The following is a 15661-nucleotide window of genomic DNA, read 5'->3' on the forward strand; positions in this document are numbered from 1 at the left end:
CATTCAAAACGTATTCAGGTCGTGTTTCCTTTCCTGACCACCGCTGTTGGTCTTGTCTTACCCGCAGCATGTTTCACCTGTCTGATTGCAATTAGGATATCCTAATTCACCTTTGTCCTCTTATTGCATTTCTCAACAAAGTAACTGTGAAAACTTAAGTCCTCTCAAAATCCTCCAGTGGCTTCTTATTTCAATCAGTAAGAGCTGGAATCCCTACAGTGGTTTCCAAGTCCCAGCAAGATGCAAGTCGCCCAGTGTCTCCCTGACATATCTCCTATTACTCTCCCAGCCCTCAGCTCCATCCTCCTTGGCCTCCTTGATGTTTCTTGAATATGTCAGGCACCTTCCTGCCTCAGGATCTTTGCATTCACTGCTTCCTCTGCCTGTTTTGTTTATTACCCAGAGACTTGCCTTGCCTCATTTAGGGTTTTGCTCCAGTGTCAGTTTTTCATAGAGAACTTTTCTGGGCTCTTTTTTATAATGCTGCAGACTTCATAGCCCTGGACCAACCCTAAATATTATCCCTTGCTATTCACCTTCTATTTACACCCCCCAACACACACAAACAACTCTCACCATCATCTGTTTGCTGTGTCACTTGTGTACTTATTTGTTTATCTCTCTTGCCAGGATGTAAATTTAATGAGGGCAAAGAAGTTGGTTTGTTTTCTTCATTGCCAAATCCACAGCACTTGACCAACAGGAAACATTCCATACGTGGTGGGTCAGGGAATGAATGAAAAAAATTGTGAGAATCAGAAATTGGAGAATATAGTTGACCACACACATCTCAGAAGACTGACTATTTGTCTTGCAATGTGTGGGATGAGGGTGGAGTCAGGGGTCATGCTCAGGTTCTGTCTTGAACCACAGAGTTGATCTTCCCTTTAAAAAAACAAGGAAGGGGTACCGGTTTTGTGAAAGTCCATGCAGAGGAACAAGATGACAAAGTTGGTATCTCTTGTACTATTCCTTGTCCTCTCAATAGATGGTAAACTCATGGTGGGCGGGGAGCACTGTTTCTATTGTTCTGAACTTGGCACATTCTTAGCGCAGTTTTGGATACCTGGTTGCTGCCTAGCCATTGTAATGTTGGGGATCTGTTGGGCTGAGGGCTACAAATACTCAATTTCTCTTCCCTGGGGGGTGCCGCATGAGGTGGGAGGAGGATCCCAGGATTCAAACTCTGCCAAGACTGAAAAATACACTCTGTGTACAGTCCCCAAGGAGTATGTTTTAGCATCTTTGTTATGTTACCACTGTCAATCACTTTTGGTAAAGAAGGCCACTGTCCATGTTTCAGATGGCTGGATACGAAGAACTGTAAGGTAGGGGCAGAAATGAGGTGATAAGAGGTGAAGGGGAGCTGGAGGGGGACACGCCTAGAACCCTATGGATTTAAAGGCACCAAGGTTTCAGAAAGGTTTAATGAACTAAAGTAATTTTCCTTCTGAGTAAAATTTTACAGGCAGTAAAGGTCCTCACTTCACTGAATGTGCTCACGGGTGAGAGCGTCTCAGTGATTTATGAATTTGCAGATTATGCATTATCCTTTCAGAGGACAGGGATCCCCTGGGGCTCCCTGCCTTCCTTATGGAGCTGAAGCTGATGGAGGAGCCCGGTGAACACACTGGGTCTGATTTGCAGCCTCCTGTGTTGCAACTGGGGTCTAGAACAAGTGGGTATTTTTTAGAAGGAGCTTAGCAACTCTAGGATCTCAATCCCCTCTCCCTCCCCACCTCATCAAAAAAGGATGCCTTGGAACCCTTGTCTCCTGAAGAATAATTATCATCCTAATAACACACATTTGCATAGGCAGCTTCTAAAGCAGGTCAGCTGTCCTTATTTGATTCTAATCAAAAACCCCATGAGGTTGGCATGGGAAGGAGAGTCATTATCCCCATTTTAGGAAACTGGAACAGATTCTGAAAAAATAAATAAGTTGCTCAGGCTTGCCCAGTAGCATATGGTGAGATGTGGTTTTGAGAGTAGCCCTCTAGTTGCAAGTGCTCTGTTCTTTCCATGCTGCTAGGCAAGCCCCATCCAAGATGCAGACGGCTGGACCCAATGGGGTAAGTGAACGTAGACATGGAGAAATCTGAAAGGATGGGGAGGTAGAGCTGGGACTTAAACTTGTTTGTCTGCAGTTCTGAGTGTGGGGACTACCTCTCACGAAGGAAGTGGGTGGGAAGAGTGTAGAAAGCTCTCTTGTCCCCAGATGTCACTCGCCCCAACCCTGCTAGAGATGTGGACCCCTTATTTCAAGTACAGATACTCCTGGGAGGCAGTGGCTTAAGGAAGACTATACATTTCATAAAAACAGGAGCCCTTTTTCTTTTGATCACTTTGACACCAGGGATCTTATGCTGTGTTTTGCATAAGGTAGGAGTAGAAGAATGAAAGGTGGGGAGTGGGACTAATAAAGACACTAGTTACTGATGTTGTAACAGGCAGTCTAAAGATCAGGCAGTTAGCTAAGGGCTGGCCTAGGTGTCTGGGGGCAGCAGAAGATATTAGGTGCTTAGAGACAAGAAGATTGGAGGTGGATGGTCAATAAGGAAGCATCAACTGATTTTGTAAGAGGCAGGTCATGTCCCTTATTGTCACCTAATTATATGAGTCCTTTGTTATAATACAGTTCATACACACACACACACACACACACACACACACGTAAGCCTCTTCTTATAATACAGTCACCTAATATGTATATTATATATTGATATTCTATGTATAACATGTATTAATATTATATATATAGTAAGTCTCCTGTTATGGTCTACAATTGTTATCACCCTCTAAACTCTTATAAAGCTTTTTATCAATCCATAACTGACTACATATTGGGTTCCACTGTCCTTCCTGCATGATTCTATCATCCTATGTTCCTCTTTTCCCACCTTGGCACAGTCTGACTGTCTCCAAGTGTCTGGTATACACATGACATTGCACTCAGCCCACAACTGCTCTTGCCCCTGATGTCTTGTTCTGCTCTATCTCCATGCTCTTTCTTGTAACTGGAATGGTACCCCCTGCTTTTTCTCTATCTATTCCTGTCCAGTTGAAGAATGGAGGAAGGAAGGAAATAAAGAGGGGGTGGGGAGAGAGGCCAGGTTGACAAGGGAGTGGGTTTCATTCTCCATATTCAAATTCTTCATACTTCAAGTTTCAGCTCATGTAATCTTTCCATCAGGAAGGCTTTGCTGACCACATTTTCTGGACTTAATTGCTTCCTCCTTTCAGCTCTTATAGCACATCATCTGTGCCTCTCAGATACATTCATCATCTCATCCCTTCTTTTATTGTCATTCATTTATAATTCATTCAGTGGACCTTGTATGGCATCTGCCATGTGTCAGGTTAGGCATTGGGAAATTCACAATCTAAGCGACAAGACAGACATGGAGAAGTCACCTTAATCCATTGTGATAAATGCTGTAAGAGATATATGAACAAACGTTATTCCAGAGAGGGTGTCTGATGCCAATTTAAGTTTATATGTGTCTATATATAGGACATGGGAGCTTTTATATGTACATATGTAGGTGTGTGTGTGTATATATATATATATATATATATGTATGTATGTATGTATTCTAATTATTATTATTATTATTGGAATACATATATATGTTATTACAGTTTATTTTCATTTCTACTGCTATTCCAATTTATTTTCATTTCTACTGCTATCTAAAAGCACACCCCCAGCCCCATCCCAGTGTTTTAACTGTTTGGTCAAAGAGGAATTGATTTGACAAACTTGGGTCTCCCAAAAATTTGTCTAACTATTTCCTAATTACACATCTGTTTCCTATTTCTTTGTCCAAGAACAAAGAAAACAAAAGTTACCTTCACACCTGGACCTTGAGCTCTGGATCATTTTTTTTTATTCCAAAGAGTTTAGCAGGTGACTTTCTAATGCACACAAGAGGAGTTCAGTACATGTTTGTGGAATTCGTGACTGAGTGATAAGCTCCTTGTTGGCAAGGCTGTGCTTTTCTTTTTCCAATGTGCTGCTCATTGCTTTGCACACAAAAATCTCACACAGATATTTGCGGAGTGGAGGAGCATTGCCTTGAGTGGAACCAGCATGGTTGGATCTCATAGCCCCATGTAGGAAGGCTGGCTCTGTCTCTTGCTACTTGTGTGCCTTGGGGAGCAAATTACTTAGCTTTTATGACTCACTTTCCTCCTCTGTAAAATGCAGATGCTATATTCCACCTGCTCAGTCTCAAAAGTTTGTTGTGAAGGTTGAGATGTACTGAGTGTGGTATTTAGCACATATTAGGGGTTAAATTAATGTTTGGTTCCTGCTTTTCTTTGGAACTTGACTGCCAGCTGTCATCTGGGGCCCTCCTGGAGAGGAGTCAAGTCATGCCCTGCTATGGATCTCAGGCTACCCCCTCCACTTGCCCTGCCTGCCTTATCTATCCACTGGTGAATCCTTGGATACACTCATATCTTCTCTTTCTTTTTTAATTACTCAGTGAATTTTATCACATTTATAGTTGTACAGTGATCATCATGACCAAATTTTATAGCATTTCCATCTCAAACCCCCAGCGCATCCCCAGCCTGTCTCATTTGGAAACCATAAGTTTTTCAAAGTCTGTTAGTCAGTGTCTGTTCTGCATAGAAGCTCATTATGTCCTTTTTTTAGATTCCACATGTAAGTGATAGGATTTGATGTTGGTGTCTCACTGTCTGACTGACTTCACTTAGCATGATAATTTCTAGGTCCATCCATGCTGCTGCAAATGCCATTATTTCTTTCCTTTTAATGGCTGAGTAATATTCCATTGTGTATATGTACCACATCTTCTTTATCCACTCCTCTGTTGATGGACATTTAGGTTGTTTCCATGTCTTGGCTATTGTATATAGTGCTGCAATGAACACTGGAGTCATATCTTCTCTTTCTGATCTCAGGCCTTGCCCAGCAGCCTGGGGCTTGTTAGTGGGTTTATTGTATCTACTTTCAGTTTTCTTTCTGGTAATCTCCTTCTTTCCATTGGCCTTTGGAAGGCTCTGAGTGGTGAGAGAAGCCAGTGGTTGGTGGGCTTTCTTTCAATCTTGGTTTTCTTTGCTAGGCACAAAATATCTTAAGTCTAAAGATTATATTATCATCTCTTCATAACTTTATTATTCTCCTTCTGTGCTGGCTCCAAGGGAAAGGAAGGTCCTGGCCCCTAATTCTCTATGTTTGGACCTTTCCTTTGGGGGTTCTGGGTGTTTTTGCCGAGACTTCCTTCTCATGCATCTCTTGTGACCTGCTCTCTTGGTAATGTTCAACTCAGTTTAAAGGGAGTGTTTTTTCTTTTTTGTCTTTTTGCCATTTCTTGGGCTGCTCCTACAGCATATGGAGGTTCCCAGGCTAGGGGTCAAATTGGAGCCATAGCCACTGGCCTACGCCAGAGCCATAGCAATGCGGGATCCGAGCCGAGTCTGCAACCTACACCACAGCTCACGGCAATGCCGGAGCCTTAACCCACTGAGCAAGGCCAGGGATCGAACCTGCAAACTCATGGTTCCTAGTCAGATTCATTAACCACTGAGCCACGACGGGACCTCCAGGTTTTTTTTTTTCTAGATCAGGATTCCACCGGAGCGGAAGGGTGGTGTTTCTGCCACAGAGTTGGGAGAAGAATGGTAGTGTGATGGAGTCTTTCTCCACCTGTGGTCCTCTAACAGCTATGGGAGGACTTCTGGACCCTCTCCAGGATCCATCAAGTCAAACTTGCTTGGAATGAGACCAGGGAATCTGCATATAGCAGGCTCCTCAGTGGTCGTTGGTCTCCAGTCTTCTTCATGGGGTAGGACAAACAGTCCCCTGGGCACCTGGTCAAAGCCACGTGTTATTCGGACTTCATGTCTCAGTTTCCTCATCTGTAAAATGAGGGAAATAGACTAGATTTCTCCGTCCCCTTCTGAAGACTGTGCTTTACCGCTAAAACACCATTATTTTTCATTGACTCAAACATGATGATTTTTAGGAACCCTTGACATGCTGAGCCTATCTCCTGGGGAAACAGAAGTACAAAACCTGAACCTCACCTCAAGCTGGTTGGAATCTAATTGAGAAAGCAGATCATATGATATCCAGAGGCTATCAAGAGTACATTTAACTAAGTGGCAAATCATGTAATTTGGTTTTTAGTGTGATAGGGCTTTAGCAGAGAGAAACTTTGATGGTTGGGACAGTCCTGAGGCTGCCTGGAAAAGTTGCACACTGAACTGTTTCTTGAAAAAAGCAGGCACATTCAGGCACTAATAAAAAGACTGGGCACAGGCAGTGCTACAATACAGCGTGAAAGGAAGCAGAGATGTGAAGATGGGGTTGGCTTATTTGCAGCTCCTTGAGAACTTGGATTGCTAAAGCAGAGGGCAGTTTCTTGAGAACAGTGGAAAAGTGGTTGGAGGAGAATATGTGGGTCAGGCGGTGGGCTGCCTTACATACCAGGTAAGGAATCTGGATGTCATCAGTAGGCAGAAGGAGCCTAACCAAGAAAGATTTATAACCAAGAAAGTGTGTGGATTAAGAGGCAAAATTGAAACTATTTACCATGAAGGAAGAAATAACACTCATGGAGGTATGGCAGGATGTGTTTTTCTGGATCCTCCATGAAGCAGGCACTGACATAAGACAAGATACACAAGAAACATGTTAAGGGCAGAGAAGATGGAGGGAGGGAAGGAGAGTGGTCCAAGCATTGCATAGAGACTAATAGAATGAGAACAGCTCTGGGTTCTTAGATGGGTTTTCCAGACCCAGTTGTTTGTTAGATGCTCTGTTACTTAAGTAGAACTTTTACCCCTGACATCTCTTTCTTCTCTCTTTGTGGGCTTCGCACTTTTGGGAGATTATTTGATGCCCCCAAAGGCTTGATGCTGGAAGACAACGAAGTAGTCCCTGCTCCTGTAGACTTTAGATGTGTGTTCTGATCTGTTTCTAGAAGAGCATAACCAAATTGGTTTGTCCAGAATTTGGGGTGGCCTGCTCATAGTTACCATGAACATGACTTTGTAGATGAAAGAGGTAAGATGAAGAAGAGAAGTCTGGTGTGTGTGTGTGTGTTTGTGTGTGTGTGTGTGTTTGTATTAATTCAACAAATGGGAATGATCAGCACATTGCTAGGCATTTGGTTGGAGAAGGTGTGGATAAGCTCCTTGACTTCATTAGCCTCTGAATTTAACAAATGAGGAAACTTGCCATTAATGGGAGAGGCAAGGACCCCTGAGTGACCATGGAGAACAATGGTCTTCAGAGGATACCTGCTCCTTGCTGTTGTGCGATGCTAATAGGACAGGTAGCTTGATGGATTCTACTGTTTACCAAATAGCCACATCATTGATGTGTTTCTTGGCTTGGCTGTTTCTTGCCAACCTACAATTCCCATCACAGGATAAAATCTGAGAGCAGACCTATGAACCCTCCAGTCATGGTCCTGCAGAGAAGTTGAATGTTCCAAACCAAATTTTCCACAGACTTTCTCTGACCCATAATGGGTCTTATCCTTGCCTCTAATTTTTTCTTAGTTTACATAAAAGAAATGGAAATGGTGTTGACCAACCCCATGGGGTGCCAGATGAGAATAAATCTCAATGTGAGTGTTTTGTCGTTGGTTAAATGCCATAAAAATGTTCAATATAGTGGCTGATTATTTTTCTTTACTCTTAAATGGATACCTAGAATGGGAAAGTCCCATCTTGGTGGCAGAAATTCATTATCTCGGAAAGAGTTTAATGGCTGTTGTACAAATGAACTGGAGGAAGTTAAATTGTGGAATGGGATGAGCTGAGAAAAGTGAAATGGGTTGTGCATTAAATTTAGATAAGCACACTTATGTGTAACTGGATTATCATGTGTGCAGGCAGGCACTGTGTATCAGGCACCTGTGTTTTGATTAAAATCGATTCAGGTGCATGCACTTACCATCCTTGTGAATATGGAGATGTGCCTAAGCACCGTCCAGGCACATGAGGGGCATCTGCTCATATCAGGGAAGTGTCTGAAATCGAAGTCCCCAACTGGTGAAGTCTAAAGGGCCTGGGACCATCTTGGCCAACTAAAGATTATTTCAGATAACTACTAACCCTGTTACAGGCAGCTCCAGCTCTTGGACATGTACAGCTTCTCTCTGGGTTTCTTAGCTTCAGATGGAGCTAGGAAAGTGATCCTGGAGCCCAGTGGAGTCTAAAGTCATGCTTACTTCATGAATGGGACGTGGTAGAAGGCAGGTGGCATTAGAGGATGTTGGGGACTGGGCTTTTCTGTCATTCAAGTATGTATGGCTACTGAGGCCCTAGTGATGAAGACATAAAACCTCTTTGAGCCCCTCTGTAAACAGATAGAATCAAGCCATACCTACAAGTCAGAGTCATTTCCAAATCCAAGGCAGGCCCATCCTCTGATCACCAGGTGGTCATATGGGTGAACAGAGCCAGCCAGCCCATGACTGACCTTGAAGGAAGACAGATGTGGGAAACAACTGCCAATACCCAGTTAATTCCTGTTGACATGTCTTATTTCAAATGCAAAGCAATGTCGGGATTAAAATAAATGCTACCAGTTAACGAGGAAGCATTAAATTAATAATTTTCCCCCCTTGCTTGATCCTATAATACCCCTCAACTCAACAGATAAATGCTAAGCCCTCCTCTGGGTGATGTGAGATGCGCTGTATATGGTTACACAAACTAAAGTCGGCTTCCTTTTCTCTCCCCTCCCCTTTTGTGTTCCTCTCCTCTGCCCTCCTCCTTCCTCTCTCAGGTCATACTTATCCTGACAAAGCTGTATGACTTCAACCTGGGGAGCGTGACTGAGAGCTCGCTTTGGAGGTAAGTTGATCAGAGATTCTCAACTATCTGCTGTGGTTCAGCTCATGTGAGGGCATGTTTTGAAAGGAGCAGAGGATGGGCCGCCTCCTGAAGGCCCGCTTTTGTGCCCCAGGTGGCACTGGTGGCCTCTGTGTGCAAGTTCCTTTAGCACTCTGCTGGTTTCCTGTGCAGCCCATCACGTGTTCTTCTTGGCACCATGGTTGCTTCTGTGGTCCTTCAGCCTCTCCTTCGAGGTGATGGACATGAGTCTAGTTAGAGAGATCAGAGCATGCATGCTAAGCAGGACTGTGGCTAAGGGAGGTGCTGTCAGAGGGATGCTGGCCTTGGTGTGAGTCTCAGCCTGGGACTGTTGCCTATCCTTTGTGCCTAGGAGATGCTGTGATTCTGGAGAAGCCTGTGCTTCTGGGAAGAGACACATGTGGACGTCAGGTCTGTGTGATGACTTTTGTGGTTCTAGCCTTCATGGACTCCTTCCTCTATAAAATAATATTAAAATAGACACTTTACAACTATATTGGGATAAAGACAGATATGTTAGTATTGTATATTAAAACGTGTTTTCAGCCTAAAAATATACTTTTTTTTTCCTTTTTTGGCTAGCCCATGGCATATGGAGTTCCCAGGTCAGGGATCAGATCCAAGCTGCAGTTGTGACCTATGCTGTAGTTGCAGCAATGTTGGATCCTTAACCCACTGTGCTGGGCTAGGAATCTAACCTGTGTCCCAGCTTTCCAAAGATGCCACTTGATCCCCTTGTGCCACAGTGGGAACTCCTAAAATATGTATTTGTCTTAAAAAATAGACTTTAAAAGAAATAATAGCAGTTTTGTGAACCCTGGGCTCCAAATCCATGTACAAGCTTGATAAATCCACCCTAATGGGAGGCTGGGGCAGGGAGAACATTGTGGGTGGGATCATCAGAGAGGGCTTTAAGGAAGCTGTGAACCTGGGAGTTCTCTGCACAGAGCACACCACACACTCACTTGTCCTTATGCTTCCTCACCCATGCACTTACTGTCACAGTCAGGCTGCTGTCTGTCACACAGGACACCAGCAAGTTTAATCAGCCACTCTGAGTTGGCGCTTCATGCTCTGTTCATTTCATGTCCTTGGGATTCAAGAGGGCTGTGTATCTCTTCCTTTCCCTCTGTCATTTGTAAACTGGGGAGAACACTGTCACAAAAGGCCATTCACTTGGCTATGTTATCAACCCAGAACCTGTCCTGAGGGTCTCCTGGGGTCTGGGAGTAGAGGGGTTGGGCTGTGAGTATCTGCCTGCCTGGCTGCTTCTTCCTCTGACCCGTTTTTTTGCAGAGGACTAGCCAGAGCCATGCTCCCAGGAAGGGGAACAGTCACAGCATCTATTACATATTTAGGGGTTAATTGCTCATATCGACTGAGGCTTGCCTCTATTTGCTCAGGACGTCCAAAACCTGATTTTGATGCTTGGATAAAATTGGCTGAGGTATAAGTAACCAATGTGCCTCTTGTAGATGAAAGCTTGCCTGCTTCCACTCACATGGGACTCCCAGAGAATTAGGGCCTCAGGAACCATCCCCTCAGGCCCAATCACAGTGATACTGTGGTAATCCTTTAAGTCCGACTCCAGTGCAAATAATGGAACAAGCCAGAAAATCCTATCCTTAAAATAGGAAACAGCTATACCCGGCAGCCCTTATTTTGGGAAAATTTTGGTAGTTCTAGGAGTGGGCCAGGCAAAGCCAGGGTATTTAGTGCTAGTGACAGATTGTGTGCCCGATGCTCATAAAAGCTAATGTATTCGCTGGTATATGTCAGAGACAGTAGATAGCTGAGTAGCCCCAAGGGCACCCTGATGTCCCATGGCCAGGATTCAAATCCCAACTTGTCCCCCCAAAGAGCTGTGCAGCTTTTGGTACTTTGCCTAACCTCTCTGGGCTGCCATAATTCAGGAGCACAGGCTGGCTGACTCGGAACAGCAGAAGTGTATTCTCCTCCAGTCTGGAGGGCAGAAGCCTGAAATCAAGGTGTCTTTAGGGCCACCCCCATCTGGAGGCTCTAGGGAGAATCCTTCCTGGTCTCTTCTAGCATCTGATGCTGTCCATGTCCCTTGGGACTGTGTTACTCCCCTCTCTGCCCTCCTTACCTTCTCCTCTGTGTGTGTGCCTTCTCCTCTCTGCCCCTGAGAAGGACACTTGCCATTGGAGTTAGGACCCAGCAAGTAAGCCGGGATGACCTCAGTTCTGGATCGCTAACTTAATTACATCTGCAAAGACACTTTTTCAACGAAGGTCCCATGGCGGGTTCTTGGGGTTAGGATGTATTGGGGGGGGGCTGCCTTTCAACCCACTTCATTGTCTTAAGTCTCAGTTCCCCTGAATGCAAATTGTAGAGAGTACAGATTCTACTTTTGCTGCAGCCACATTGCCCTGCTGTTCCTCGAGCAAGCCAGCCTCTCTTCCCCAGAGCCCTTTCCTGGATCTGAGTTCTGTTCTCCGAGGGGGCCATGCCTCCCTCACGCCCCTCCTCTTTGCTCACCTCACCAGGGAGGCCTTTTCCTTCCCTACGGTGTGTCCCATCACTTGTCTGCCTTATCCTCCTTAGTGCCTGTCACCCTCTAGCTGCTAAAGATTTACTTATTGATTTATTCATAGCCTACCTCCACCAACTGACATCTAAGCTTGCAGAGACAGAGAATTTTTTCCATTTTAATTCAGTGCTGTATCCTCAGCACCTAGAACAGCATCTGGCACACTGGAGGTACTTCATCACTGTTTGCTCGATGAATAAATTCATGGATGGATTGTAAGGATTAAATGAAATAATAGATGTACAAACATTTAGGACAGCAACTCACAGGTGGAAAGTGCTCAATTAATGGTAATAATTAATGATTATACTAGCTGTGGGTGTTTTTATAGTTTTCATTTTATGACTGACTTTGTTTATAAGGATCTACTACTGCAGGGAATGGATATCGTTGGCTACCAAAGGGAATGCATTCTGCATTATCTAGGAATTAGCGCAGATCTTCAGGGGTGATGACTAGGGGTATGGAGGGGAGAGGAGTGATTTACAATGTTTTTCTTTGTGCTGACTGGGGGGAATTGGAATAGCAATGTCTGCCTAGTCAAAGGCGTTCTTTTGTCGACAAAATTCTCTGAGCTTGGTGTTGGAATGATGGAAAAGATGTAGTTTGGCAAATAGAAAGTGGGAAAATGTCCTTAGCACAGGGCAAAGGCTGGGCTGCAGGAGTAAGGCGGGCAGGATGGAAGCAGGGAAAACAGCTGGGTATGGGACCAGATAGGGAGGGGGCGGGGACTTAGCCATTCACAGAAGGGGCCAAACCATAAGGGGTTATTGAGAGCAGAGCTTCTAGATAACAGTATATAGGGTGTGACCTTTCAGGGATGTGAAGACGCTGGTAGATGGTCTGGGCTTTCCCTCCAGATAAATGTTATACATGGATATATTTTTGTGTTATGATCCAGAGGGTTCACAGGTCTGATAAAGCTCAGCATAGGAACCCCTGCAGAGAGTGTGACTGAGGAAAAGGGCTTCTCCTAAACTTTGTGGGAATTTTCCAACTTCCTAAGGCCTCATCGGGTGTCTTTTCACTTTTTTTTTATATTGTCTTCCCCACTCATTCCCTAGAGATCTGTGTATCCATCCTCTTTTCTATATTGTTAATGATATATGTTACAGTTAGAGCCCAGGGCACTGTGATTGTACTTATAACACAGTGAGCAGAGAAAAGAAACGGAATTAAACACACACCCTTTCATTTTTGTGATTTGGCCCAATGTGCTTAACCAAGTTTAAATTGAATTTGGTGATTCTTCTTCAATTTTCTGTACAGCAAAGGTGCCTGGAGCAGCAGCTGTCATGATGACACTCCCTGCCAGGTTACAGTATGATATAATTATTTGCCTCACTGGATTAATAATTCAGAAGCCATCTATTTCCAAATAGACAAAAGCCTGTTTGAAGGCGTTCTGTAGTGTAGCAATAGCATGTGCCTCTGTGATATTCTTTCTGGAACTCCTTAGTGCCTTTATACTGGAGGTGTTCAAAATTTTTCTCTGTGCCAACAGAGGGATGGTTGCATACATTGGTCATTTAACACAACCATCTGTTGGCATCTTTTAGTCAAGGGACATTTTACATATAGGGTGTCAAGTTTATAGAATTAATGAGGATTGGGGATGGACTTTTAAAACAGACTCAGGGCTTCAATTTCAGGGTGTTTTTAGTCCATAGTGGGTCAAGCCTGGAGGTTGTCCATCCATCAAGAGTGATATTGGAGACTGACTCTGTTAGATTTTATAGAAGCCTGACCTGAGGAGGACAGATGAGTCATGGTCAGGAGGCTCAGCATCAATCGATTTCTTTCTCATCAAAGTAATTAAGCATGAAAGCCTGGGTTCAGGAGACTGATGGCCTAGGTTCAAGTCCACACTCCTCCACTTAGCTGCTGGGTGACTTTGGACATGTTTCTTCACCTCTTATTTCATTTCATTTCACTTTTTATTGTAGTATAGTTTATTTACATTGTTATGCTAATTTCTGTTGTACAGCAGAGTGATTCAGTTATGCATATACACTTATATGTATATTCTTTTTTGTATTCTTTTCCATTATGACTTATCTCAGGATATTGAATACTCTGTGCTATTTAGTAGGACCTTGTCATTTATCCCTTCCATAGTAATAGTCTGCATCTCTTAACCCCAAACTTCCAATCCTTCCCTCCCCCACGCCCTCCTCCTTGGCAACCAAAAGTCTGTTCTCTATGTCTGTGAGTCTGTTTCTGTTCTGTAGATAGGTTCATTTGTGCCCTATTTTAGATTCTACGTAAAAGTGATATCATATGGTATTTGTCTTCCTCTTTCTGACTTACTTCACTTAGGATGATAATCTCTAACTCTATTCATGTTGCTGTAAATGGAATTATTTTATTCTTTTTTAAGACTGAGTTAGAATTTCCATTGTGGTTCAGCGGAAATGAATCTGACTAGCGTCCATGAAGACTCAGGCTCTATCCCTGGCTTCCCTTGGTGAGTTAAGGATCTGGTGTTTCCTGTGAGCTGTGGTGTAGGTCGCAGATGAGGCTTGGATCCCAAATTGCTGTGGCTGTGGCGTAGGCCAGTGGCTACAGCTCTGATTCGACCCCCACCCTGGGAACCTCCACATGCCATGGGTGTGGCCCTAAAAATACAAAAAACAAACAAACAAAGAAACAAAAAAAACCCCAAGACTGAGTAGTATTCCATTGTATCCATTCATGTACCATGTCTTGTGCATTCATTCCTCTGTTATAGACATTTAGCTAGTTTCCATCTCTTGGCTACCATGAATAGTGCTGCTATGAACATACAGGTGCATGTATCATTTTGAATTGTGGTTTGTGCCTCCATGTCTTTATCTGTACAATGGAGATTGTACTCACACCCACCACATAAAGTTGTTGTGAGGTTGTAATGAAACAAGATACATAAACCAGATAGAATAGTCCCTGATATATGGTGCCTAGCCAGGGAGACGCTTCAGGAGAGGTGCCATCACCATGTGATCCACGAGTAACTGAGCTGCTTTTCTAGGCCCATTCCTTTACCTGAGCCATCTTGTTCTATTCTTTACAAGAAACTAGAGAGTCAGGTATCACTGCCCCCAATTTTACAGATGAGAACATTGAGGCTTCCAGAGGTTAAATAACTTGCTGTAGATCACGGAGTTAGTAAGTAGGAGGATGCAGGCCTATCTGACTCCTAAGCCTGTGCTCATTCTACCCTGTGTGCTGGGCTCTGATGCTGGACAGGAATGGACGCATGGCCTCCTCAAGAATAAGAGATCGTGTTTTTTTTCTGGCTACACCTGCCACCTGCAAAAGTTCCCAGGTGATGGAACCCTTGCCACAGCAGTGACAACACAGGACCCTTAACCTGCTCAGCCATTAGAGAACTCCTACAAGATGCTCTTTTTTTTCATGTGTAGGAGAGTGGGATGACATGGAAAGTGGGAGAGGGAGAAATTTCCAGAGTGGTAAAATTACTCTAGAGTACCTAGGCTAGGAATTCAACTTATAGGCTAAAATATTCTTTCTGCAATTGAGATCCATATTCTGTAGTTCGGTGCTGTCCAGTTAGAAATGTATGTGTGGTACATAATTTTCTAACAGTCAATAATGTGAAAAGGAATACTGGAGGTTAATTTTATTAATTATCTTTAACCTAGTTATCTAAAACTATCATTTTAATATTTAATAAATAAAATTTATTAATGAGCTATTTTGCATTAGCTTTTCTTTCTTTACAGTAAGTCTTGGAAATCCAGAGTGTATTTCATACTTAAGGGCATATCTTAATTTGGAACAGCCACATTTTGAGAGCTTAATAGCTAAGTAAGGCTAGCGACTGCTATCTTTAGTGGAGGTCTAGTATCTACTTTTACAAATATTGTCAGTTCATTTGGGGGTAACTTTTTTTTCTCCAAAGAGATGCTTATCTCTTTTATCAAAAGGCAAAAGATAAAAAATTCTACCTATTCTGGAGGGAAATGATTTTATAATATTATGGTACATGGAATAGGTGAAATGTCAAGAGCTGACCTGATCCATATCAAACCTCTGATGACCTAAAATGAAAGGAGGGCAATGTAAATCTGTTCCCAGAAATAGAAGAGGAGTCACTGGAACTTTTCGGTCTTTGGGCTGTGATTCTTGCCAACTGAAGTCATCATGGCTATTGGCCCTAGAGACAAAGAGACATAGGGCTAGAAAGGATGACAGCAAACCTGCTCTTGGAGCCACAGAACCCTTCAGAGACAAGGATGTAAGTTCATA

At 43.5% G+C, this 15661-nt stretch overlaps 1 protein-coding gene across 1 annotated transcript in view; it reads left to right on the forward strand.

The window, feature by feature from the left end:
- Positions 1 to 2048: 2048 nt before the first annotated feature.
- SORCS3 (sortilin related VPS10 domain containing receptor 3) overlaps positions 2049 to 15661 on the forward strand; it is a 437279-nt gene continuing 423666 nt past the window's right edge. The window contains exons 1-2 of the mRNA XM_047762685.1: positions 2049 to 2072; positions 8774 to 8841. Coding sequence (XP_047618641.1) covers positions 2049 to 2072; positions 8774 to 8841 — 92 coding nt within the window. The remainder of the gene's footprint in view (positions 2073 to 8773; positions 8842 to 15661) is intronic.

The sequence above is a fragment of the Phacochoerus africanus genome, chromosome 15 (genome assembly GCF_016906955.1).
Source record: "Phacochoerus africanus isolate WHEZ1 chromosome 15, ROS_Pafr_v1, whole genome shotgun sequence".
Taxonomy (NCBI): Eukaryota; Metazoa; Chordata; class Mammalia; order Artiodactyla; family Suidae; genus Phacochoerus; species Phacochoerus africanus.